General features: G+C 45.7%; 1 protein-coding gene across 6 annotated transcripts in view; it reads right to left on the bottom strand.

Annotated features, from left to right (window-relative positions):
• The window catches only part of RAP1A (RAP1A, member of RAS oncogene family), a 36,384-nt gene extending 9,786 nt beyond the window's left edge, over nucleotides 1-26,598 (bottom strand). The window contains exons 1-7 of one of the 6 annotated variants that reach the window (XM_080632772.1): nucleotides 26,492-26,598; nucleotides 25,924-26,001; nucleotides 20,303-20,553; nucleotides 8,926-8,996; nucleotides 4,919-5,002; nucleotides 1,940-2,008; nucleotides 561-617 (exon numbers count right to left, since the gene is read on the bottom strand). In XM_080632772.1, the coding sequence (XP_080488898.1) occupies nucleotides 561-617; nucleotides 1,940-2,008; nucleotides 4,919-4,975 (183 nt within the window). In that variant the 5' untranslated portion in view covers nucleotides 4,976-5,002; nucleotides 8,926-8,996; nucleotides 20,303-20,553; nucleotides 25,924-26,001; nucleotides 26,492-26,598. Of the gene's footprint in view, nucleotides 1-560; nucleotides 618-1,939; nucleotides 2,009-4,918; nucleotides 5,003-8,925; nucleotides 8,997-12,079; nucleotides 12,096-20,302; nucleotides 20,554-25,923; nucleotides 26,179-26,491 lie in introns of those variants that run through there. The other 5 variants (XM_080632770.1, XM_080632771.1, XM_080632774.1 and 2 more) reach the window with 5 other exon arrangements.

Raw genomic sequence — 26,598 nt, 5'->3', positions numbered from 1 at the left:
AGCCCTGGCTGCAGGCTGGGAGGACACTGGCCTCCTCAAGCAGCATAAAACAAGAACAGGGAGATGCCACCACGGTAAGGAGTATTCTGAAATCCTCTCCATGTAGGCTGAGGAGGCAATCCCTATGCATTGTCTAGAAGTGGCTTCAAAGTGTCTCTGTATTCTGGCCACTTGCAAAATTAACATGCAAAATGATTCTGTATCAGTACGTTGATAGCGAGATGATGCTGGATGGCAGTGAAGAGGTGAGGGGCAGGAGAACCACCAACCCGTATGGCCCAGCACTAAGGCACCGGCTGGGGAATGGGCTCACTGTGCTGCTGGCGGGGCTGCAGGCAGCTCTCACCACACTGGGGTTCGGGTTAGTCAACAAAATCATTCAATTTAAACTACTGCATAGAATCCCAGCCTGGTTTGGGTTGGAAGGGACCTTAAGGCTCATCCAGTTCCAACCCCTTGCCAAGGGCAGGGACACCTTCCACTAGAGCAGCTTGCTCCAAGCCCCATCCAACCTGGCCTTGGAACACTCCATACCAATTAGAAAAAGGAATAGTACTTACTGTCCCTGCTGTATCAAGGATTTCAAGCATACACTGTTGACAGTCTACTTCCACTTGCTGGGGAAAAAAGGGAAGAGACAGTTAAAACTGAAACAGGACAGGCAAGAGGAATCTCAGCTTTATTTATACTTGTACCACAAAGCCAGCCCCCTGTACTTTCCCTAAGTGCTACGAGAGGAGCTGCTATTAGAGGATTAGTTATACCCCAAGCCAGGCATTTGGGTCAGCTCACTTATGCTCTTGAACTCTGGTGATTATAAGGGCTTAGATGAGCCACTCATTGTAAACATCTCAACTTAAGTGAGGTCATAAACATCTCAACTCAATCCACCCTGAAACTCAAAGGACCTTAAACTTCCATTTTTCTTTGCTGCTGGGATGAGGGGAGTAAGGAAGAAAAGACAAAGCAAAAAGTTTAGTGATCCTCACTATTTGGCTTAGCAAATCTTCCACTCCCTGAGCAATCTCTCAGATCCACCAAGGGTAATTCCAGGGAAGTCAGATAAATTTAACAGCTGAACTCAGACCACAGCTTACATTTAATTATCACAGGCACAAATGTCACCAGTTTTTGTTTTATGGTTTGGTGCCTTTAATTATGGTAGCACTAATGCTAATGTGTAAAACAATGGGTTGCTTGACATCAACGGAGTGAAGAAAGCAGCTCTGTTGATAGAAATGCATAACGTGACAGTGTCAGGGATGCTGACGAGGACTTCTGCTCAGCAATTACAAGCCTGCATCCAAAACAGCCATAAAGAATTTTGTATGGCTCCAAAACAAGCAGAATGCATTTGAACTAAATGGCAAAGCAGCCATGGGGTATAGATCTACAGCAACTTCTACAGATAGCAAATATTGGTATCTTTATGTTTTGAAGTAGTAATTCTATGTCAAATCACAGCAAACAGATCTGAGTGGCAGTCTGCCCCTGGTTTGGTTGAGCTGTTCCTATCCCCAGGCATCAACCAGCACTAGCAGGCGACGGGCAGTACACTTGTCTGCCAGCCACTACAGCTCACATCCCAGTACAAGTGAAGACACAGGCAAAGAGTGGAGAGTTGCAGCCTCCAACTGCCTCAACCTGAGCCATCAAAGATTTAAAGTGAAAGCTCTTGGTTATATGCAGTAACAGAGGTTTAATCCTCCTGATAAATAGAACTAAGCTAGCGAAGTACTCCATAAAGCTGAAGGAAACTATCCATGAAACCCTTTCCAAGGCTGATGCTTTTCTACACATCGCTTTCCTGCTGCAACGTTGTGCAGCCATAAGATGTTCTCAGAAAAGAGCCTTCCTCATTCCAATGAGCTTTTGCTGCGTTGTTAAAAAGGAGCAAGCTCTATGAGAGTTGAAAGAAGTGCAAATGCTGTTATTTTACCTTTCTGTATGAATCTTCTATTGTTGGATCATATTTTTCAACAAATATTCCCTGAACAAACTGTACAGTCTGGGGAGAAAGGAAAGAAGAAAAGAATTAAGTGAACTGAGCACAACATTGACTGAGAAGTGCTTTATGAGAAAGTAACATCACAAAAACTACTCAACACTGTGAGAATTCAATAGCGAGAAGGACAGAAAAAGACCTAAGTTTTCATTTCTTTTATGTAAGATTTGTGTACTTCCTCTTTCAAGAACCACTTTATTCAAGCACATTTTCATAGTGTTTTCTGAAAAATAAGCTGGTTGGTTGCTTGCTTGTTCATAAAAGATGCTACCCTCAAAAATGCCTTTCTTTTAGTGCCTGTGACTTCAGAAGAATAAAAATCACCAAATTTGGAAGGCTTGAAATTCGATCAGAAGAACAGGCAACCTGTACACTGTGGAAAATCCACATTTCAATGCAAATCACAGTAGAGTTCCGCGGAGCTACTCTGGATTACATGCCCAGAGCACAGACATATTTCAGAGCAGCAAGTGAAATCTGGAGTGTCTCCAGCTCCTCAATTTGTATTAACCCATTAAAGGAGGAGACATCACTCGTTTCAAAGAGGAAGCCTTTCTTCCCCTTTGCAATTATTCAAAGCCAATTTACTCTCAACATTTCCAGTCAAGCTGTCATTTGGACATGGCCCATCTCTGGATGTCCAAGCTCTGTACGTGACCTGCTTTGGCTTCTGTCACTCTGCAGCTTTACTTATCCTCTGCAAGGCAAAGCTTTTTGCTCCTTCTCATCCCATGTCTCCACCCTCTTAACTACAATAATCTACAATAAGGTAGCAATACAGCACACGGGTGTCCCAGGTATGGTTGATGGTTGCAAAACAAGGTGGTGGTGGTCTGTAAAACTAAGTGCTAAGATCCCAGCACTTAATTCTGCCTCTTTAAAACCACAAACAAGGGTTTTAATACAAATCCGGCAAAGTCACTACCTGGTTTGAGCTGTGTTTTGCTTGGACAGAAGGCTGAGACTTTTCTGCAAGGGGGTTCATATTTGTCACCCAAGTGCTTGCAAGTGTTCAGAGGGGCATATGCCAGATACATGCAGAACATCTCGCTATGTGCTGGCAACTGAGCAGTTCCTCAGGGTTTGCTTTCTTTTAACATAAGAAGAAAAGATTTCTGGTACTACCTCATTTAAAAATCATCCTCTATCACTAAATAAACCTATCTTACACTCTGATGATCAAAGCCTTTGCTTCTCCAATGTTTACTTGTCACACTGAATGGTTGTCCCAGGCTGCCCTTTAGAGAACAAATCTCAGCAAAATCATTGTAAGATACCACTACTGACTGTATGTAAGACACCCGGATACTCCTGGCAATACCATTTACCCACTGACACTCCAGAAGATATTTACCCTTATTAGAAATGGGGAGAAAATTACCATACAGGAAACAAATTGCAAATTAACCGTGCTTTAATACCAGTGAAGGTTTTTCTGCTACCCTGCCATCATTACCCAAAGGCACGATCAGCATCGTACTGGCACAGAAGAGTTAAAGCAGTAAGGAGGATTTGCAGTGAAACAAGACCATATTGTAATCTATGCTCTCAATGAAAACACAGAGCTGAACACCAGCCTCTTTGTTAGACAGTTCAGCTTCTACAGCTCGAAGAAAGACATTTTAAAGTGACCTCTCTATGATTTTCAATCCTACCTTGCAACCTCTCCTTGCTAATGCTTTTGAATAAGCAGGCAGTCACCTTGAAAGCTAAATATTACTCACTCTTAGCTACTAATTGGCACTTACCATGTGCTGTTATAAACATAATGGACCCATGCTGCATATGAATTACAATATATGCTTACTTAGCACCTAGGTTGTCAAGAAGAATTTAACTTTTGTTTACCAGACTGAGTATTTGCATTTCAGCTATTGAAAAGGCCAGTGACAGATGCTGACTCAGACTGCACATCACAACTAATGAAATTCAAGTATGTCAGATGCCGAGTAATTTTTATGTACAGCAGAAGCGCCTTATTTTACCTAGTGAGTAAAACACCACATAGCAAAAGCAAGATAATCAAGGGGACGCTGGTGCAAATTGCTTAGAAGAACAATTTTACACCTACATCTTGTAAAGATTAGGAAGAGGTCTCTGAGAGAGTACATCAAATTTGACAGCTAACTGCATAATCTTTCCGCATGTTCATCTGGATTCTGCATACCAATCTGGATACCAAGATTACTAGCAGCTCATTTCAGCAGAACAAACAACAGTGCAAGAAGCAGTGTCTACAACATAAAGGGCTGGTCAACCATTATCATCTGCTGTGAAAAGGAACACAGTGCAGTTCCTTGTTTTAGATAACTTTACACTTGACCAGTTCTTTGCCTTTCTTGTTGGAATGAGCTGCTTGACTGATCAGTGATAAATAGGTGACAGAAATCTCTCTTACAATGCTTTACTATCAACTCTGCTATGTAAACCTCTTACTAGAAACAACACAAGTACTTAAGGAGTGCAAAGTGTCATCACCCTGTTCTTAGCCCTCTGCACTGCACACGCTGGAGGTGACTTCTTGTTTTCAGTCCAGGCTGCTCACTCAGGTTCTATCCAGGATGGCAAACACACAGCCTTCAAGGTATGCAAGGCTGCAACTGCCCCCTAACTCACTGCCATGCACGGCCACACTTCACTCGCCGTTCTAGTTTAGGTTAGGCTTTTAATACTTAGACATAGCCATCCAGTCATTTACAGTATTACACCCCTGCAGGAAGCAGAAACCAAATGCGAACTCTTGTAACAGTGACTGACAGCCTGCTGCTTCTCCAAAACCATGACACACATTCACAGCAGTGCAACAGCAGCTACATGGAAATCACTACACAAATATCCCAATGAATTTAATAAAATGGGCTTATCTCATTGCAGACAATGCTTGAAGTTTCTGTAGCACTTCCCAAAACTCACCAAAGCGGACTTGCCCACACCTCCTGAACCAAGGACCACTAGCTTGTACTCACGCATGGTGTGGTCTGTTCAAATAGCAACGACCTGGAAAGCAGGAAAAGAGCCAACAGTTAAAAGCTTACCCTAGATTTGTAAAGGGTACAAATTTATGACCCTGTCTTCTGAAAGTAGTGCCACGCTCCCCTTCTCCAAGTACTCCTGAGAGCAAAAAGCTCCTTAGTAACAGCTGTGTATGGGTTTTACAAGTTTAGATGGCTGCTCTCACAGCCTAAGCGTATATGAGATGCTCAAAGCTGGACCTGTTAGACTGCTGGGGCTTGGAGAGGAAGAGGATGAATACAGCATGGCACAAACACAGCGCAGCCACACACACACGCTCTCAGCTGCCTGTCCTCTGCATTCTCCACATTTTACAGCAAAAACCAACAAGTATCAGACCAGAAAATTACATCAGAAAGATGCAAGCAGAGAGGTTTCTTTCTCCCACCCACCCCCAGCAGGAAAGGATGTAGGTCAGTACTTTCTCTTTGGAAAAGGTCAGGCCTAACACACGCCTGCCAAGGCAGAACCTCTCCGCTCGCCCAAGCAGGGACTCTGCCTTTTTATGGCAATCTCGCAACTCCCTCAACGCACTACGCAGCACCAGAAACCTTCTCCTTCTCCTCGAGATTCCCTGACAAATAAGGCAAATGACAAAGCTGGTGATAAACATTTTACACTATGTTTATAGTATAAGCCAGGCCGGGCTGTCCCTATCAACCCAGCTCAAGCAAACAATGACCTCAGCAGCTAATTATCTTCCCCCTCTTCCCCCAGCAAGATAGCGCTTTCTTCCCAAGTAAGGCTTCAGAAACATGAGTGCTATGAGGCTGGGCAAGCTGCATTTCTCAAAGGCATTTCAAGCCAACGTTGCCACAGGATTTATGGGTTCCCTGGCTCCAGTGTGAGGATTGCTCTAGAAATAAATACATACTCGAGGTAGTTTGATGGAGAAATTGTCGACTACCGTTAACAACAGCCTGTGAAGAACAGGGATTGTATTTTATGGACAACTCCCTGACAATCTGAGTCTCAAGTTTATATAACCGTTAAATCAGGGCTGGTTTTTCCCCCCCTTATCATTTCAATTCCCAAAGGAAAGCTGTAAAACAGCGAGTCAAGAGGAAAGCCACGTGCTGCCGCGCACCCGCAGCTGCTGAACACGTTACTGGAGACCCTGCCCAAACACCCTCCTTTTCACTCTCACTCCTCAACCACAGCACGTTTTATGGTCTAAACGTATAAAGAGAAGTAAAAAGATCCCCGTGCAGCTGGAGAGGGGCACACAAATTCTGCAGCTCGTTCAGCACAACACGAAGCTCATTTTAAAGTCAGAAGAACAGAAATACAGGGCTCACCTGCCTGCACTGAGGCTTTCTTCAGTCACGCAACCAAGCTGCCCTTCCCTCACCCAAGCCTTAGAGGGGGAATAAAGCCAAAGCTATCAGCAGCAGCCCTTAGTTTTAAGCACCTTGGGGTGGTTTATCTTCAACTCTTGTAGCCTACATGAGCTGCAGTTGCTTAACTTCATAGAAATTGTGAAATGAAGTCAAACTGAAAGGGATTTTCCGGAATGGTAACTTTGAGTATCTGAAAGCAGAGCAAGCGATGTCTATGCACTCTAGTACACCGACAACGTGTTCCGTTAGAACTCTGGCAGCTGTAAGCTCTTCTGCTTGAAAAGTTCCCCGAGAAGTAACATTCACTTCCTTCCTTTCAAAAATCCTGATTTTGCATGGGAAGGAGAGGGGAATTCCAATCAGCGATGATTTTCCCTTTGATGAGCCTTAGGAATTAGAATCATAGAATAGTTAGGGTTGGAAAGGGCCTTAAGATCATCCAGTTCCAGCCCCCCTGCCATGGGCAGGGACACCTCACACTAAACCAGGTCACCCAAGGCTCTGTCCAACCTGGCCTTGAACACCACCAGGGATGGAGCATTCAGAGCTTCCCTGGGCAACCCAGGCAATTAAAAGGCAATGCATTCCTTACAAAGTATAAACCCAAGTTATTGATCCCCTTCATCTTCCTACAGTCCCACAGCCTGGTGCACCTAAGAAAACCCAGAAAGACATCAAGCTAAGGGTTAAATTTAGCTGCAAACTCTTTCACTTCTTATTTATAGTAAAACTACTTGTGGGAAAGTTTCAGCTGGGAGTTGTACAAGACCAACTTCTCATTTCTCCTCTACAGTATTTGCTGATGTCTTTTTTTCAGGTGCAAGAGGAAGCCAAGATCCTGAAGGTTTATTACTGCACCCTATTACTGAGCCTTCTTAACTGTAAACCCCATGCGTCTTAATTATCTTGTAGCTCTTTCACAAGTACGTTATCTGTTTATGCAACATGAATAGAGTGCTCAAGAAATTACTATGCTGCATCCTAGCCAACTTTTCATTTGGCAACTGTTTTTGCCCACCTAAATACAGTTGGACACAGTAGCATTCATTTCCATCCAGAGCTCTGTGTAGTGGAGTCGCATGCTGTGAAGCAACAGCTACGTTTCAAAAGGGAATGGTATTATGGGAGTTAAGTGTTTCTTTAGAGTCAAAAATATGTGATCCTAAGGAGTGTAATAAAACCCCAACTTTTAGTGTTGTTGTAAATGTTGTGAAACTGGTCTCGTTAGTTCCAACCCACTGCTATGGGCAGGGACACCTTCCACTAGAGCAGGTTGCTCCAAGCCCTGTCGAACCTGGCCCCAGGGATGGGGCAGCCACAGCTTCTCTGCCAGCGCCTTCCCACTCTCATAGTAAAGAACTTCTTATAATATCTCATCTAACTCTACCCTATTTCAGCTTAAAGCCAGGATTAATCTCTTCATTTCCTTATTCTTTTCCAGCAGCATCGCTTTGATGCTACTGTCACCAACACTGCCTGGGAAGCAACAGAAAGAGACAGTCAGTTGTTCACAGCATCAGCCCCAAGATGCTCAGCTCCTTCCTGATGAAAGAAAGAAGGGCCCTACTGTGAACAGATGGAAAGGTGAAGAAAAGATGCAGTACATTTTGTTTAATATACAAAAGGGAAAGGAAATGTAGGCAGGATGGCAGAAGGATGCAAGAGCAGATGAAGCTGGAAGCTGTAACCTGAAACACAGCTCCGAGCATCCGCTCACCTGCATCTTCATCCAGGCAGCACTCTCACACTCTCCTAACAGCACGAATCGTCTTTCACCCTGTTGCAGCCGAGTGGCTGAATCAGGGGATGAAGAAGCAAAACTCTCAGGGTATTTCCCAACCAGCGGAAGCAGCCAGGCAGAGGCTGCGGGGAGGGTGGTGTGGGGAGAGCAGCTGAGGCCCTTCAGGAGATAAACCTGATGCAAACATCAGCCTCTCTTGTTAGAGAAGTTTCATCAGCTCATCAAGAAGTTTGTCATTGGGTGGTGGGGCAAGAGAAGCATGAAGAAGATAACTGATCACAGCACTGGAAGAGAGTGGGTGCAAGAACTTCACACTGCTCGCTGTGAACTGCAAACACCCAAGTACGATTTAATACACGTGAAGGAGGCAGTTTGTATGTATTAGTTTCCCCTTGTCCAAACACTGATAGAGCTATGAGTAGCAGGAGGTGCAGGTATCCTGCTCAGTGCAAGGAAGACAGTGGTAAGAGCACATGGGCTGATGGTTTTGTATAACTTGATGAAACTCTGGCCATAACTGATGACACAATCTCCATTGAGAAGATAACAAAAGACTTAAAAATCAGAGCAGACACATCCTTGACTCAGCCTTAAAAAGCCTGGACTGTAATCACAGATCTGTATTTCGAGCTCTAGCAGAGGACATCGGGAAAGACAGAACACAAAGCTTCAGGGCTTCTTTACCCTACTACAGGAAATCAGATTCAAGTAACCCTCATTTTAAACAAAACCTTATACACTTATCCGACCAAAAAGTTCCCCAACCTGTGTTTTCACAGCTAGAAATTTCATTTGAAATATACTGAGAGCATTAAAAAACCTCCTACCTTGGCATAAAAGATCTCTCATCAGTGTTAGCAGCCTTACTGAAGGTTTTTCCAGGCTCCCTAGCAAGGGACTGAAAGAAAAAGGAAAGAAGAATTAATCAGTTTTCAAATGACAGTGTATGCAAGCAGCAAATCTTCTCTTGATGCTTTCAGACCAAAGTATGCCTGTTATAAAATCTGCCCTTTGCCTTATCAATGGAGCTCTAAGCAATGTCTGAATACTCAAATTGAATTGCCTTAGAAACAAGAACTCCAGCACAGTTTAACCTTGCCTCTAGGACAGGGAAAGACTGGGGGGGAAGCCAATGGCAGAACACAATTTCTACTTGATGAGGTCATTAAAATCGCTTTACAAATTGGAGATGCAGTTAAGGAAAACCATAGGAAGGAGACGCAAAGTTGAACTTCATTAGGTTAAAAAGCAAACATCAAGCTCACAACTGTAAAGGTGACATTTCTGTTTAGTGCAGGACTGCACTAGCTTTTGGGAGTGAGAAGTAAAACCCGTTCCTGTGCTTTGCAGCTCTGCTCCATCCCCCCTCACTTCCCATCAGCTCAGGCTCATTCTGCTGCCTCGTTGGCTTGAGATTCCATTTAGGAGCACAGGTTACTTGCCATTTTGTCTTGGTTTTTAATGAAAATTCCAAGTTTCTTATTGTTGCCTAACAGATTTAATAGCAATAAAATACAGCCTGCAGATGCGGTAGGAAAAGCTTGCCACCACAGGGGGAAGTCCTCTCTAATCATCTGAATAGCTTGCTTGTTGTTCCTTGACATCAATTTTGACTGGATTTTTATGTGAAGTTGCCACTTCTGCCCTTGCAAACAGTCCACACACATTTCCAAAGTCTTCTTCCCTTTCCTCTGTCACCACTTCCACCTCAACACCATGGATTTATATTGATGACCACCCTCCCTCAATTTCTGACCGTTCACTGTCCAGCTAACCCAGGGGTGGGAATTCTAAAGAACAATTCAGTGATGAATTCCTCTTGAAACTCAGCAGGATCTGGGCTCCCAAATGCCTTCTTTCGACTTACTTGGAACTCCCTCCCCATTGCCCCTGCACCTGCAGCACGCTGCGGGAAACCATCACCCCTGAAACTCAGGGCAATGTGTTTGCGAAGAACAGGCTACAGAAAACAGCTCAGCAAAGATATTTAAAGCCTGACTCAGTACTAAATGAGTCAGAAAGGCACGGCTGGACTGAGAGGCAAGGGGAGGCAGAGCAGAGGGGGAAGAATCTGCTCCTCCGCAGCTCCCACTCACTGTGGTGAAGCTGCTTGGGCATCTGGGACAGGCACTGCTGTGCCAGGACAGCTGAAGTAGGGCTGGAAACACCACCGAGGGCACTGGCTGAGCTTCCACTGCACGCTGAGCACGTGTTCAACGGGTAGGTTTAAACAGACAGAGCCACGTTTTAACAGATTAACAGGCTCCATCCATTCTGACAAACTGGATTTGATTAACCCTCATGTGAAAGCTGGCTGCTACAGGATCTCCAAGCACCTGCGAGCTTCCCATGCTCGCCAGGTTCTTTCCTCCCCTCCTGCATTTTGCTTTTCCCCCAACAAAAAGACAACTTTCTTCTGCAGTAAAGATGGGAGCTGCTGAAGTCAAATCACCTTGTTCCTGTGCACTTTTTCCCCCCTAATACACTCTAAAGACACCCCTTAGAAAAGACAAACCAAGAGCTGCGTAACCTGGTTTGAGGTTTGTACCAAGTTTGCAATGCATTTTAGGAGATGGAAACTCAGTACTTTCTACTATCGAGAATGCAGAAGAAAGCTCAGCTGCAAATCACCTCGAGTGATTTTAAAGGGGAGGAAGCATCACGTAACCGCTCACAATCGGCATCGCTGTGGTAAAACCCCATGACTGCTGCAACACCTACAAATCAAGTTATTTTATGGAATCCATCAGGATTCTTTCATATAAGAAGCATACGGCATCCATGCTGCACCTCTGCAGCCAAGAGACATGATCTCCCAGCACACCTCTGCGTGCAGGGAGGCTGCGCCACACACCAGTACCAGGCACAGCATCACTGCACACAGGAAACAGAAGCATCAGGGATTGGTGCTATCAGGGTATCTCTGAAATAAATCCAGCATCCCGTGCTGCACCTCTCCAGCCCATGCATGACCTCTGCCATGTCCTGGACCCTGCTTCCTCCTCCATCTACACATAACAGTGGGATGGAGAGGGACAGGCCATCATCCCAGCCCTGCCAGCACAGACATCACACGTGTGACACTACTTGAAGAGCATCTACAGGGGCAGCCACTGCCTTTCTTTAACAGCTCAGGCACACAGGCTTCAGCTGCCTGAGTAAAGAAGAAAGGCAGGTCAAGGCTTGGAAAGCCCCTGTGGTCCTTTCAAGCCCCAGATGAGACAGCCTGGCTTTATGCCGTTACCTGCTCTTCCCAAGAGCATTTCTGAACACTTCCAAGGATAAAAGAAGGAATTGTTCCCCTTTTAATGGTAGACTCATAGGAAGTTTAAATGAAAACCAGATAATTTGGGGTTTGGGGGGGGGAAGTGTGGGTCCAAAGTATTTCTCTTTAGTAGCTCAGCATCCAGCACTCCAGATTGTGTGGATGTGTGGGCACATGCCACCTTAGAGCTACAGAAATCAGAATGGTTTAGAAGCAGGTAACGAAGCTGTTGGAATCCTTGTCAAATAGCTTTCCAACCATAGTAAGAAGTGAGTCTACCGCAAAGCAGAGCTCATCCAGGCAGTTCTTGCTGCATTTGCTTGGCTCCAATCCGTACACACCTGAAAACAGGGATTTTTAGTGAAAGCACTGACCCAGTCTCAGCTACAGGGCTGAAGAGAGATGACAACTCAGCAACACAGACCTTATTTTCACTCAAACAGCACGATGCACAGCCCTAGTTTAAAAAAGGGTGAGAGAAAGGGAACAGAAAAGAGCGAGGCACCAATCGAGCACACACCAAACCACAAGCATCAGTTCCTAGAGACAACGTGAAAGGGCCTCTCAAGGCGCAGCTTCTACAGCCGTGTGCGCTGTTAACCTGACATGTATGCTCCGGTCTTGTTGTTCCCCGGAGACATGCACTAGGATGGAGAAAGGCAGGGAAAGACATCCCTGGGATAGAAGGGAGAGAGGGGGGAGCAAACACCACTCACCTGGCTTTAGGCAAAGAAGAAAAGCGAATAAGCTCCTGAGCGCTGCCCTGCTTGTCACCCACACCTCCTTTGCTCATTTTCACATGCAGAAACCAAATGACTTAACATTTCCAAGGGGAAACGTGCTATCAGCATTTCACAGCCCTGTGAGAGAAACATGCAGGTGTCTGGGGCTGGCTGGACCCTTGCGGCCATCACCTTCCCATTCCTTGAGAGAGGGGCAGATTCCAGCGACGTTACAGCCACGTGTCGCGGTTATTTTTACCCTGGCACTTCCATCCTGAATCGTGGCTGCTCTAAACAAGACTGTTTGATTTTGAACTCTAAGTGTTCCTTGTGCCAGTTTTTTACGTGACTGTGAACTGGGCCATGAAAAGGGGCAGGGTTTTTTGAAGTGTCTACTAAACATTGCTCAATACCCTACCAAAATCCCTTCATTACCGAGAGCCGTGTTTGCAAAGCAAACTCAAACCCGGCACTTCGGCAGAGGCAAGGTTTATGCTGATCAAAATCACATTAAAACTGACAGATTCCCTCCACAATAAGAAACCCCAAACAAACAGAAAGAATGATGCAGCAATGCAGGCTGGAAACACCAGACCTGGGGCTCTACCCTTGGCTTCGCCAAGGACCTGCACTTGCCAAGTTGTAGGCACAAAGTGCCCTGTTCTGGCACTGCCAGATGACAGCTCCACTCACTAACTGCTCACATATTTGTTATACATCATGTTCTTGGATATTAAATTACTCAATGAAGTCAAAAGCACATTAAATACTTCCCTAAAATTAATCAAAGCTGTCAACGATTATGCAATTGTTACACATGAGCTATGGAAACGTGCTGGGAGGAGGGATGGTGGATCACAAATGAAGGGGTGTTAGTCTGCAAATCACACACTTACTTAACAGACACCTCCCATAAAAAGCAGTGAGACATACACCACCATAGACCTATTCTGTAAGCTAGCACACAATTCACTTTAATAACAAAAATCACGGCCATGGACTCACTTGCCAAGTCCCTTTTCCAAGGTAGCGAATGTCCCTGTCTTTAGGGCACACAGAAAACCTCCTTAGTAACCTTTCCTGATGCCATTAACATCATAAAAATCAGAGGGAAGAAAAAAGACCAAAAAAGAGACAAGAAGCAGGATTTCAATGTGACTTTAAAGGAAATTTAACAAACTTCCATTCACACAATCTTCAGAATCTGCCTCTTTTATTACTCATTATCTCCGTGGTATCTGCTACCCAAGTAAATGTCTTTTCTATATTAACATTTTACAGTAGCATACATCTCTTATACATTATGGCAGGAATCTCACCCTCAATTTCATGATTTTAACAGGAAAAACTTTAGAATTTCCACTGACTGCTTTCAGCATCAAATCAGCTACAACTCAAGGCAACAAGTGTGTAGCTAACTATAAGCACCATCATGTCGTAGGATACGTCTCTACCCAACTGCAGAGTATTACTGACCGCAGCATCCATACAGTCCCCCCAGGTTTATAAGCTTTTGTTCTCCATAATTCAGTGCAGGGGAAGCACTGAGTTACTATTAGGTCTTAGTCCATCTATTTTGTAACTCCAGCGTTAGAAAACAGGTATTTTGGACATTTAGAAACACACGTGCTCCTCAGGGGAGCCTAAGAACACCAAAGAACTGAACCATAGAACCACAGAATGGTTTGGGTTGGAAGGGACCTTAAAGCACATCAACTCCCAACCCCCTGCCATGGGCAGGGACACCTTCCACTAGAGCAGCTTGCTCTGAGTCCCATCCAACCTGGCAACCCGAAACAACTCATAAGTGAATTCCAATTCCCTACAATAAAACTTGGGAACTGGTTCTAGTCCTGAACCACGACTGTGCTAAAAAAGCATTGTAATAAAGTAACTATAAACTGAATTCACTGGGATTCGTGAAAAGCATGGCAATATTTCAATATTGTACATTTCATACTCCTAAAAGAAAATTTTCACCCTTTGTCATTTTACAAACAAGAAGGCAGCAGCGTTTCAATGACATACCTTGCCCAGGTGAGAGGCAATCATGATTCTATCAATCATGATATCTAAATACTTGTTTTTGGTTTGAAGTACTAGCTAGAAACCAAAAACCACAGCCAAAAGCACGTGCAGAAAAGCCAAGCCAGCGATAAGCCAAATGAGCAAACAGGTATCTGAGAAACCTGACACTGGTCTGAGATGTTATTTGAAGTGTTCAACCGGAAAAAGGCAAGAGAGCAGCCTGCAAACCTTGCACGCATCCACTCTCCACAGCTGAAGTCCCGGCCGTGTGCTCCTCTGAACCGCATCCAAATCGCCCGTTTCTGCACAATTTCACATCCTCCGCAGTGCATTGAGGAGGTTACTGACGCAGGGCCAAGGCCATAAAAGCCTGGGCTAAGAGTAAAGTCCTCTAGCAACAGAGTTGTCTTTTCTGCCTTCAGTGTTGTGCTGAGCAAATTAACTACAGCACACACAAAAAAGGCAGGGGAAGAACCTTCTGTGGAGACAGTGGTAATTCCGCAACGTGAAAAAGTGATTTTATGCCCAAACAGACTGAGATTGGTCTTCTGCAGTCTGTGATCTTTGCTGCAACCAGCTTCAGGCTGAACTTGCAATTTTAAGTATCAGAACGTTAACTTCTATGGAAGCAACTGCCTACTTATTCACTTGGAATTGCTTTGCTATAGAAGCAGTCCGGGCAAGGAACAAGTACTTGGGGCAGCCAAAGCTTGCCCTGCTGAAACGGCTAATTTCTTTCTTGTCCTATTGGTCTGCACTTGCAGAAAGGTGCTAGGGACATGTGCCAGGCAAAGGCAGGGGAAAGGAAGCCAGAAGCAAACCCCAAAGATCAACAAACACCATGTCCCCAGATTAGAACAAACCGCTACATCACTCACCGTCATTGGCAGTAACTCCAACCAGACTGCAGCACTACTGCAGATTTACTACTAATGCACACTGCTCCGCAAGCAGGAGGAAGGACACAGCATCATAGAATCGCAGAATGGTTTGGGTTGGAAGGGACCTCAAAGCTCATCCAGCTCCAACCCCTCCCATGGGCAGGGACACCTTCCACTGGAGCAGCTTGCTCCAAGCCCCTGTGTCCAACCTGGCCTTGAACACTGCCAGGGATGGGGCAGCCACAGCTTCTCTGCGCATCCTGTGCCAGCGCCTCAGCACCCTCACAGGGAAGAATTTCTTCCTTATATCCAACCTAAATCTCTGCTGCTTAAGTTTGAACCCTATGCTATAGTCCCTGATACAGTCTCTCTCCAGAATCCTTTAAGGCCCCCTTCAGATACTGGGTGGATTTAGAGGAAAACAGACTTTTCTCAATGATATACATAAAACGGTTTAATGGGAAGTATTGTGCAACCCCATTATGGAAACAGAAAGACGATGAACCACGCAGCCAATACCTGCAGAGCAGAGAGCCAACAGAAAGAAGGTCCTCCCAAGCAATAGCATGCACTCAGCCATTTCTCCTCATCTAGGGCTCCTTGAGTAAAGCAAAGGGCTTTATACAATTCAGAGGAGTTATCAACAGCTTTCTGTGAAGGAAAATACTTCCTTTCCCCCTTCCTCATTGGCAAAACACGTAAATGTTAAAGGGCATAAACATTACACATAGAAGCTGTTCATGGGCCTTCCCCCATCTGTTGTCCACCAAAGCCACAACTCACCACTGATTTTTAAGACCTACAGAGTGGTTTTATCCATTTTCTTTACTGGAAAAAATGGTCTGACCTTTCTCAACACAGATTAAATAGCAGACAGCCTCTAGAAAGCTCAACCACAGCAAACCACCAACTCCATTAGACTTAGTAAGAATAATTTGTTGTGCTGATAGTAGCTTGGCAACGTTCTTAACTATGTTCTTCCTGGTTTATGTAATTACAGTAAACAAGTGACATGAGGTAGCCAGATTGCCACTGCAACTGCAGCTTGCACTTTATTTCTGCAGTAATAGACACAATAGACACTGATCCCAAAGCCCTGGGCACTGCTGGGGGCTGGAACCCAGTTTGTCCTTACCTGGCCTCCAGCATCTAATTTTTGATGGAGAGATCAATACAGCTTCCTCGTGATTAAGGTTAGAATCATAGAGTATTTTGGGTTGGAAGGGACCTGCAAAGGTCATTTAGTCCAACCCCCCTGCAATGAGCAAGGATATCTTCAAGTAGATCTTTGAAACTTCTCAAACTAAAGGACTGTAGAGGTTTAAACAGCTCTTCAAGTGTATTTCTACCCACTGACGATAAACTCTAACCCTCTAAACATCACACTGCCTGTTAGCATGGACCCCTGCCCAGCTTTTCAGGAGCCTGGGCTAACTTACAAGTGCCAGAAAATACTAAGATTCTTTAAATCTCACAGGCAAAACTGCCACAAACAGTCTGTGTGTATACACTGCATTTGACCACGCAGACCCATCTAAAGGTCAGGTTTGCATATGCAGTCTAATTTTCACTGCTTTAAAAACACTTTGCTGTTTGGTGTGTGTCAGCCACAAGCAACCAAAACACTTACTGTTCCCGTGCAATGTGGCTAATTAAACGCCTGTTTTAACACTGAGTTTCTTGAATGAAAAGCCCTACTACTTACCATATGGCCGCTTATTAATACTACATTGTTTATCAGTTTAAATAAAACCCCTACAGTAATGAGTACTTAAACACAGCTCACGACGGATGCATTTAAGTGCTGTGAAGTTGAACTGTACCTCCTGAAATGTTTTCATGGTGAATTTTAAGCCTTGATAATAGTCTGAATAACAGGAAGTTAATGTACAGAATTAACTGTAAATAGAAGAAAAAGTAATGGTTTTATTAGCTTGCATAAGTAAATGAAGTTATTTAATGTACTTAATCCGGCAGTATTTACCTCAGTCCCTTAATGCTGCTTCCTGGAATTCGGGGGCAAAGGGAAACTGAGCTGCCTTTTACAACAAACATCACATTTTCTTCCACAGGAAGATTTAACTGAAGGAATATTTAGAACTGTTATTAACACTTTAGTGCTGAAGCCTGACGGGAATTTTCAGGCCAGGAAGTTGGAGGACCAAACCATTGGCAGATCCGATCTCTGCATTGGGGGTTCTCTGTAGTTTTCAAATCCTCCTGAACCTACCAGGCTTAAAAGAGGCCAAACTCCTTTGACAACTTATCCTGGAATTTCCTTTGTGGAAAATAAAAAGGTATTTTTGTTTTCTAACTAACCCCTAAAGGAAATAGCTCTTGACACTTTAAATCAGTTTTCTACGAGCCACTTCAGTATTTATAGGTCAAGCTTGATTACAACCAAAATAGATTATTCTACAGCTGTCTTTAAACACCAACAATAAAACAACCCCACGGGCAGTCGGACTCCTGCTCCCAGGAGAGGAGACACTATGTTCAACGCCCGAGGAAGGGAGGACACATCCTAACAAGATGAGTACCACTGGCTTCCCCTCCACCTCACCAACAGCATTCAATCAGGAACAGAAATAAACTCTTCTTTTGTCTTGGAAATGGTAAGATGCAAGGCAATAGTAAAAGAATAAAGTATCAGTATGCAAATTTGTGTAACACATGGCCTGGAGGGAGACAGTTCTGCACTCAGAGCAAGACCTGAGAACATATTACACTGAATTTCAATGGTAACTGCCACTATCCACAATTTCTGTGCTTGCCATTTTGGTTAGGACACCTTTCCATCACAAAACTCCCATTCAGCTGTATTTTTCTCCAGTAAACCTATAAATACACCATCAGCCATACAAACCCATGGGCACTACAGGCTCGGGTTTGAAACTGTATTTAGGAGCTTCTTCTCCTCATATAGATGCAGTTAACATGAATTTGGCATGAACAGGACAATAAAAGAAGTTTCAGTCTCTCAGCTTTGTAGACGTGACTTAGCTTTTCTGACAGCTGCTAATGGCAGCCTCATCTACTCTACTGCCCCGCTCAAGTGTTGGTGCTCTCTGGACTTAGACTTGACATTGCATTTGTGATGAGGGCTTAGAGCAAACAGTTCATTTAACAGAGAGGCTACAAGTATTGTAATTAGAGAATAAAGGAAAAGACTCACTTTCCCACAAGCACACCACTGAGGAAAGTGTCCTGGAGCATTAAAACATCTGTCTGATCATTTCCAATGAGATTCCTAAGAAAGCTTTACTCTAAACCTGAGTGCATGCTAGTGGTCAATACGCCAATGCAGTGTACTCATGAAATAAGACAAAGCCGTAAGAATACTGTAATCCCTATGGCTTTCTTTTTCATCTCTCTGATGAGTTAAAAAGCCCTAAGTGCATAAATATTTCATGAGATAGGCTGTCTGGAACCATTTCAGTCTGTATCTTTAATCTTCATGTTATTTTCAACTCCAGTTAGTGTCGTAATCCAAAGCAGAAAGCAACAATTGGCTGACTTTCTCTTCAGCTGTACTTATTTCCTAAATCCATCAAGATCTCTGTCCTCCAGGCCTGATACGCAGTGAGTTACCCAGCACAGTACTAACACATCAAATCTCAGGGTAAAGCAAGATGTGCTGGAATGAGAATACTTACGCAAAAAGCAGAACTGCGCCAGAAATAACCTTCCCCAGTGAACTATGATTTACTTCAAGCCATCACGTGGTAGGTGGCATATAAAAAGATATTATTCTGCACGTCAGCTGTCTGTACTGAAAGTTTTCCCTTCTCAGCAGCCCCTCCCTACAACTTCCAAGTTTATTTGCATTAAAGGCTATTACATAAAAAGCAACATAAAAGGCGCTGCAAGCAATACATCCAGCCAAACTGCTCCTCCCACATACCCGGTGCCTTCCAGAGGAAGGGTCTACCTCCACTTAATGTGTTAAAAATGCGAGATGCCCAATTCCACACAGATTATGCACTGGGACAAAACAGCAGTCTTCTAGAAGCACACAGCAGCCACGAGTGAGTGCAAACTGCAGCCAGCTACAGCCAGAGATGCTCAGATCTCAAGCGCAGACTTCACAGCCCTGTGTTCACACGCAATGCCCTAATTTAAATATGACAAAGTCACATTTTTGTCTGTCTTAGAACACGACAAACTATTTCAACAAACCCCCCCAAATGTTCCAGACTGTGCAGTTCTAGCTGCTTACAAGTGAAACGCAACTGTGCTCTTCTGTAATGCTCCAGCAACCAGCAGTTACACAATGCAATCGATTGACCAGCTGCAGTACACTTCCAAAGAGCAGGATTTTGCAGTTAACTTTCAACAGGGCAACAACTACCTACGACAGAAATGCTCATCCTACTCCTTACATGAGCATGTGAAGCATCAAGGCAGCACACAGTTTTGACTGCCTCCTTCAAGTGATTAATGAAGATGTTTCAGCCGTAACACAGCCACTGCTGTGGCCATCCCCAGACCTCTTGCTTCAGCTGGATTTAAATACTTTCCATCTTATCAATATTCAAAAGAAATAACAAACCCAAATGACTCAGGCCACCTGCTCAACGGGGCTGCTATTGACTGAAAATATGGGGAGCCAGGAAACAAAGTGAGAAGGGTGAGAAAGCCAAGACAACCACCTGTAAGGTGTGGGCTATAAGCAGCCCTTGAGCTTCCTTTTTTGCTGTTTGTCCTATGTTACCTGCTCCTTCCCTGCTGTAAAAGCCCTGTAGAAGGTCAGACTATCCCCCCAGATAAAGGCTTTTGTTCATCAAAAGAAAACAAACAGCAGTTTTCAAAACAGACCAAGGTCTGCCTTTGCCAGCATCTGGATTTCTCAATCCCAAGAACTAAATACGTGCTTTCCCCTGGGTTCACATCAAGCCACTACAGCTCCACTGAGGAAGCGCCGGTTCAGGTATAGCAGGTATTTCCCAACAGCCAGCACCCAATACCTGCTGGACCACTCGCAGCACGGAGCAGTAACACACATCAAAACATCAGCAACACACACATCAAAACATCATCTTCATGCGGCCGCCTTCACATTCCTGCAGAGTTACCCTACCTGCTTCAGCCAGCTGACGTGGGGAGAAAAGAGCCCTTTGTCATGCCCTGTGGACTTCTATCACAGGAGAAACAGAAACAACACGGCTTTAATCTCACCTTTAACTGGACGCACTGCCTACTACAGTGTTGTGAAAGCAATCTGCAAATACAGAAGTTATAAACCCCAAAAGGATTGGTGATCAAAATTAGGGAAGGTTTCCGGTGTCCCACTTCTTCCCACACATACCTCAAAGGATCTTCCCACAGCAGATGAATGCAATTTAACTTGAAACACACCATTTCTGATTAGGAATGGAACACTCAGTGCCTCCTCGGTGAACACCGCCCATCTTCCCACAGCCTCTTCATTTTCATATCATTAAATGGACTGCTTTAGACAACCCTAATTACTGCAGTCTTTGCAAGGGGAGAAGTGATCTCTCAGTAACCGGCTTCTGTCCCAGAGCTCTGGAGATCAAACCTCGTCTCATACCAAACCTGGAAGTGAAATGGCATCAGTAGGTCTAGCACCAGAACAGATTTCAGTGCATTTCAGTGTAAATGCCAGGTACATGCTGTGCCTGACCGATGCACTGATGTCACTAAGGTCTATACAGCTTCCCCCTGCACTCCCCTTCCTTCAGAAGAGAGCTCAGAGAATAGGCATTAATAACATTATTACTATCACAGGAAAGAACAGGAAGCTGCTAATAATGAGCCATTCAGCTCCAAATGGTTTCAGTCAGCCTGCAGATATGTAAAACCACCTCACAGCTGAGTGAACTTAACAGTCACCAACACCACAAGCAAAGGCAACTGAAAAACAAGCACAGAAGACCCTAAGTTCGTTGCAACAGAAAAGCAGACTGGTAAATGCAGGCTGCTCTTTACAAATAACCCGTTACCACTGAAGACAGCAAATATTCACCTATTTATCCACCACCCAGAAGAAGCCGCAGGTCGTGTTCTTTCCAGATGTAGCAGGCAAAGCAGATGGCCACCAGGTTACCCCTGCTACAGTCCAAGCACCAGACAGACAGAAGGACACTGCCCTAAGTCAGATGTAGGAGCTGCAGTTTCTCCTTCTCCCTGAGCTATCTCAACATCTGAGAGTGCGCGTATCAGCAAGGGAGACACTGGGGTGTGTGACTGTGTTTAATGAGCATGAAACCACAGCCTGAAGCTCTGGCCACTCACTGCATCTTGCCCTCCCTACTAGGTAATACAACCATGCCATGTAAACTCACTGAAACAGGGGGTAATTCAGGTTGCAACGGGTCCCCACAAGTCCCTGCTACAAACCCCTGCTCCTAACGGGGCTACCTTCGAAGTCAGATCAGGCCACTCAAGACCCTGCCCAGTCAAGTTCTGCATTTCTGCAATGACAGAGATACCAAAAGATCCTGGGCAGCCTGCTCCAGTGCTTAACCACTCCCACAGGAACAGCCTGTCCTTGCTTTAGCTGGTATTTCCCCTGCTGCCACTTGTCACCACGGCCTCTCATCTTCTCATGCTCTTCCCCTGCCATGGCAGGCTCAAAGAGGCAGGCAGGGTCAGTCACTTGGTGGCATGCCTGTGGATGTTGAGATAAAACCAAACTCACACCATGAGGTTTCAGAACCTCCCTTGCTCATCCAGCTTCTGTCAAACATTCTCGGTTTCATTTGCTTCTAACACTACAAAGTAAACTGATCTTAACAGGCATGAAACATCCACTTTATACCAGCTATAGTCTGAAAAAACCTTGGGTTTCTTTGCACATGGAAGATAGCCCTTACAGAGGCAGGTCCATGCTCTGGCAGTGGGGTCCTCCCTGAAAGCCCAGAGGCAGGGACACAAATACAGGCAGTAAAACAACAGAGTGGGGGACGCTTTGGAGCAGAACCAGTCATGAAGCTAAGACCACGGCATGACAACCTCACACCATAACGCTTTAAGACTTGTCTCAAATGCAAATCTCAACTGCACTGGGTTTGGACTATCAAAGAATATTTAAATAAGATAGCATTCCTGCAGTACCTTTCCTAGGGGCTTTAGGACTTTTAGGGAAGAAAGCTAAAAAGCAACACTGAAATACAGAATTAATGTCATGTGACATTAGATACTATTTTATCAACATGCAATTTGCAAGTGAGCATGCAGGCAATTCCAAGGTTATTTCTATTTCAACACACTCATATAGAAAGTGTACTCTCTGATACTTTACATGAGGTAACTTTTTCACATCCTCCTTATTGAGAAGGTAGTAATGAAAGTATATCTTCTTTACACTTAATCTTTTATCTTCTAGTGTATTATCTCAACAGTTCTCCATTTAACCAACACTTCTTTCTTCATTCTAATATAGGTGTTGGAGACAGTAAACTGGATCAGTTTGACTCCTACTTGGTTCTTGCTTCCAAGTGTTCCTGAATGCTCAACAATGGGAAAGCAAAGGAGTTCAGTTTTTCACTTGCCCAAGAGCTCTAATACAAGCACAGAGGATGAATAACCCACTACTGCTTCCAAGTGTACTGCTTGAAAAAGACTTTAAGGTTAACCATTCTGGGAAGTGTCTGACCCATAAATATTGTGCCTCTCTTCTTAGAATGACCAATGCAACCTACTTGCAGATGTAGGATTGAAATAGATTCACCTTCAAAACTTTAGGCTTTATTTAACCATTTCCATTAACTGAACTATATTGAACTTGATTATATTGGCAACCCTCATAGCGGGAAGCATATTGTATTTTCAGTGTGCAGAATAGCAGCCATAAGCTAATACAGCTGTAGCCTTGTTCCAACCTGGGCTTTATGAATCAAAACTAGGTCCTCCTTTATCCTCTCTGTCCGTACGATGCTAGGATGTAATCCAAGGAGAAGCCTGTTTGAGAGGTGGACTTTTTAGGACATTCATTTATACCCAGAGAGCAGCCGAAGAACCCCAATAATCTCAAATCATGGCTGCCTCCACACTTCAATACTGCAGCAAATAAAACACAAGTTTGACCACGTCAGTGAGACAGACTGGATGGAACGAGACAGCTCAGCAAGGTGAACTTCTCTTCCAAACTTCCGAACATCCTTACTTATCTCTGCCGTTAGGTGTCACGTTGCCAGCACCAGAAACTACTGCAAAGTGTGGGCGCAAACGCCCAGGTGAAAATTTGACCCTGGGATTTATGAGCGCTCCTCCAAGAAGATGCTTTCATCAAAATTCTGTTTCATTTCCTATTGCTCCTTAAATAAGAAAGAGTAAAAGCAAATCAGTTGCTAGTTCAGAGCTCAGCGTAAGGTGAATTCAGGCTGCACTCTAACCACCATCCCCTCTTAAGAAAACCCAGCAACCACCCACCTCAACTCAAGGCTGAAACCAGACTCAAACACAGCAACTGGAACGAGCTTTAAGTCAGTCTCTCTCCAGTCTGCTTCTGCAGAATTAAACACACAAAGCTACCAGAAGTACTTGATGTTTAACATTAACCTGGCTCATCAGAAAGCGATAAAGGGGAAGTCTCCCATATTACCCTAAAAATAGAAGGTCTTGGTGAGGATCCAGAGGCAGACCCAGCTGCCTGAGCCCCACAGAGCTCTGCTGAGCTCACTTCAGCAAGGTTGAAAGCAACACGAAACCGAGGGGAATTCTCAATTTCAAACAGCTACAAGTAAAAACCAGTTCAAATATAAAGAGTAAAGACTCGAACTTTATGTGTATGCAGAAGATTCACTTCCTTTTCTCTAGTATGAACAGATAATACGTTCCTGTCCTCAGAATATTAGGATTCCTCTTTAAGATGACTTTTTATAAGTCTCTGTAAAGTTGCACAGAAGCAATGTGTTCTCTAAATACTAAGCACAAGTTCAAAGTGCCACCGAGTGCACTGTGCATCCACATGGTACGAGGAAAACCCTTGCAATATATAGTCCAAACAACTGTTTGGAGTTGTTTACGCCCAAGACTATGATTCAGGACGCAATTAAGACTCTTATGTCAGAGTATGTCCTCCTGCTATCCAATTCCATTTCACTTCAAGAACAGTCCTCAGACTGGATGAAGAGCCGCAGCATGCATCACAAACAGTCTGCGTATTTGCAGCTTACGGCTTCAAACATAAACCATCCTGATCAACTGCGTAAACATCAGTCTGCAAAGGAAAGCATTAACGTGTCGCTGGAATCACACTGCGCTAGTAACTGAGTCCATTTGGCACGTCGTGCTCTCCAAATCTGCAGCAAAGCTACTTACCCTAAAAACGGCCGCACCAGAGCCAGGACACGTGATGACAGACACCGCTCAGCTCCCTTCCACTCCTCACAGCTACAGCCCTGCCAGCACCAGCTGCGCCTCCTAAATGTCATCGCGGTTTCCTTCACACCACACGTGGGCCCTTGATCACCTGCACCCTTCGGGACGCACTACCCTACATCTACAGAGGCCACAGAAATACCTGCCTTGAAGTATAACTCAGTTTTCCATGGGTGATCTTAGACACAACCCACGCGCTCATCTCCTGGTGCACAGAAAACACTGTGCACAAAACCAGACTATTTTTAGGAGCCGTGTATGTGAGCACAGCCCTTCCTGTCGACTCCACCTTGCACCACGTGTGTATTCGCATCCTCATTCCCAAAACTAGGATTTCACAACTTCTGCTGCCTGCCACAACGCAGAGAACGCAGGGACAACGTGCTGAGAACTACAATCTCCCAGGGTCTAACTCAGCATTAAGAACTTCTCTTAGAGTTTGTTTGCCACCCTTCAGGCAATCGCATCAACAAATCGATGGTGGTTTTTGCTGCCATAATGATGAACAGAACATTAAATGTTTTTATTTATCACACTGGCCTTTTCCATAGCAACAGGATGTGAACATGGCATTCCCGGAGCAATGAAGTCACTATAGCAACATGATAATGATGTCAGTTTAATCGGACAGCAGTTCATCCCTGGGACATGGCGAACTGCACCGCCTCCATAAGTTACGAGAAGTCACAGGCAGCACAGAGGCTCCATCTAAAACTTCCCTTTAAGTCGCCTCATTTCAGATAACTCCTCATTAAAGGCACAGACCTTCCGCTGCCAACGCGCTGCTTTGTTCCTCCACAGCTCCATCCCTCACTGCCTCAACGTCCTCCAAATCCCCACGTTAAGACCCGTTCAGAACCCGAGGGACCTCTGCAACCTCCCGGAATAAGCAAGGATAAAACCCAGCACCACGGCAGACAGCTGCTCTCCACTCCACAGCCGGCTCCCTCCATTTAACTCTGCAGATAAGCTGTGTCTCCCTTTGCGTGGAGCACTACTACTACTCGCAGAGAAGCACAAAGGCAACAGAAACCAGGGAGTGCTGATCCAATACCCTGACGGCAGAGAGGCGTTTTCAAGTCAAACAGCTATTTTAAGTGTATTATCTCCCTTGTTAAGCTACTGAAAGGAAAGAGACAAAGTTTTCAAGGGTTGCCCTTCCTGTTTGCAGCCCTTTCCAAGCTGCGAGCAAAGCAAAACTCAAGAGCCGATTCCAGCTGGGACTGACTCGGTGAGTCCAAACCCCAACCACCGCAGCTCAAACATCGCAAGCGAAGACACTAACTCACAAGCACCTAAACACAAAAGTTTCCCCTACATAGAGAACAGTTTGTCTCTTTAAAGTGACTGAAGGAAGCTCAAGAACCATTTCAGAGCTGAAGGGTTGTGAAACAACGGGTCCCTGGGCTCGGAGGCTGGGGACAGAGCAGTCTGCTGCTCGTATGGCTCATGAGGCTGCTCAGGACACGCTCTGAAGACCCAGCCTTGCCCTTGGCCTGGCTCATCCCTCCTACCCAAACCCCTGCCCTCTGCCTGCACCACCCAGCCCGCCCATAGCCCCCCTCCGCGCTCCCCGTTTACCTCCAAGCGGTCTTCGGGGACAAGACAACACGGAGCCTCCTGCGCCCCGTTACATCTCGGGGGACGGCGCACACCTGACTGCACCAAACACCGAGAGAACCCCGGTTATTTCCCGAGCCTCGCTGACACCCTTCCACCGAGGGCCGGCCGCCCCGCCTCGGCCCTGGCCGCCTGCCCTCGCCCGCCCGCACAAGATGGATGTCCAGCCTGCGCCCGCACGGACGGGACGGGCGGCCCGGCAGCGGGGAGCCCCGCACCGCCCCGCCCAGGGCCCAGCGCCCGCCCCGCCGCGGCCAGGGCCGGGGACGAAGCCGCCTCCCCCTCGCTCCCGGCCGGGCTTCGCCGCGCCCCTGGGGAGGGAGCGCTCGGCCCGGCCCCGCTGACACCGCCTCGCCCCGGACCCCCGCCGCCCTCCGCGGGCCGTCCCGCTCGCTCCCGCCCCGGCCCCGCGGCCTCACCGCGGCCAGGCCCCAGCACGGGCACCCGGAGCCGGCCCGTCCCCGCCGCTGCCCCCCGCGGGCCCCCCCCGCGCCCGCTTCCGCTCCCTGCACCCCGCGGCCGCGCTCACCGCCGCCTTCCGGGCCGCCTCCCGCCCCGCTCGGCTCCGGGCTCGGCTGCTGTGCGCGGCGGCGGCGCCGCGTCCGCTCCGCCCTCACCGGCCGCGGCCTGGGGAGG

This window comes from Psittacula echo (assembly GCF_963264785.1).
Source record: "Psittacula echo genome assembly, chromosome: 22".
Classification (NCBI taxonomy): Eukaryota; Metazoa; Chordata; class Aves; order Psittaciformes; family Psittacidae; genus Psittacula; species Psittacula echo.
Note: the sequence above shows the minus strand (reverse complement) of the source record. Positions and strands in the feature narration are given on the sequence as shown.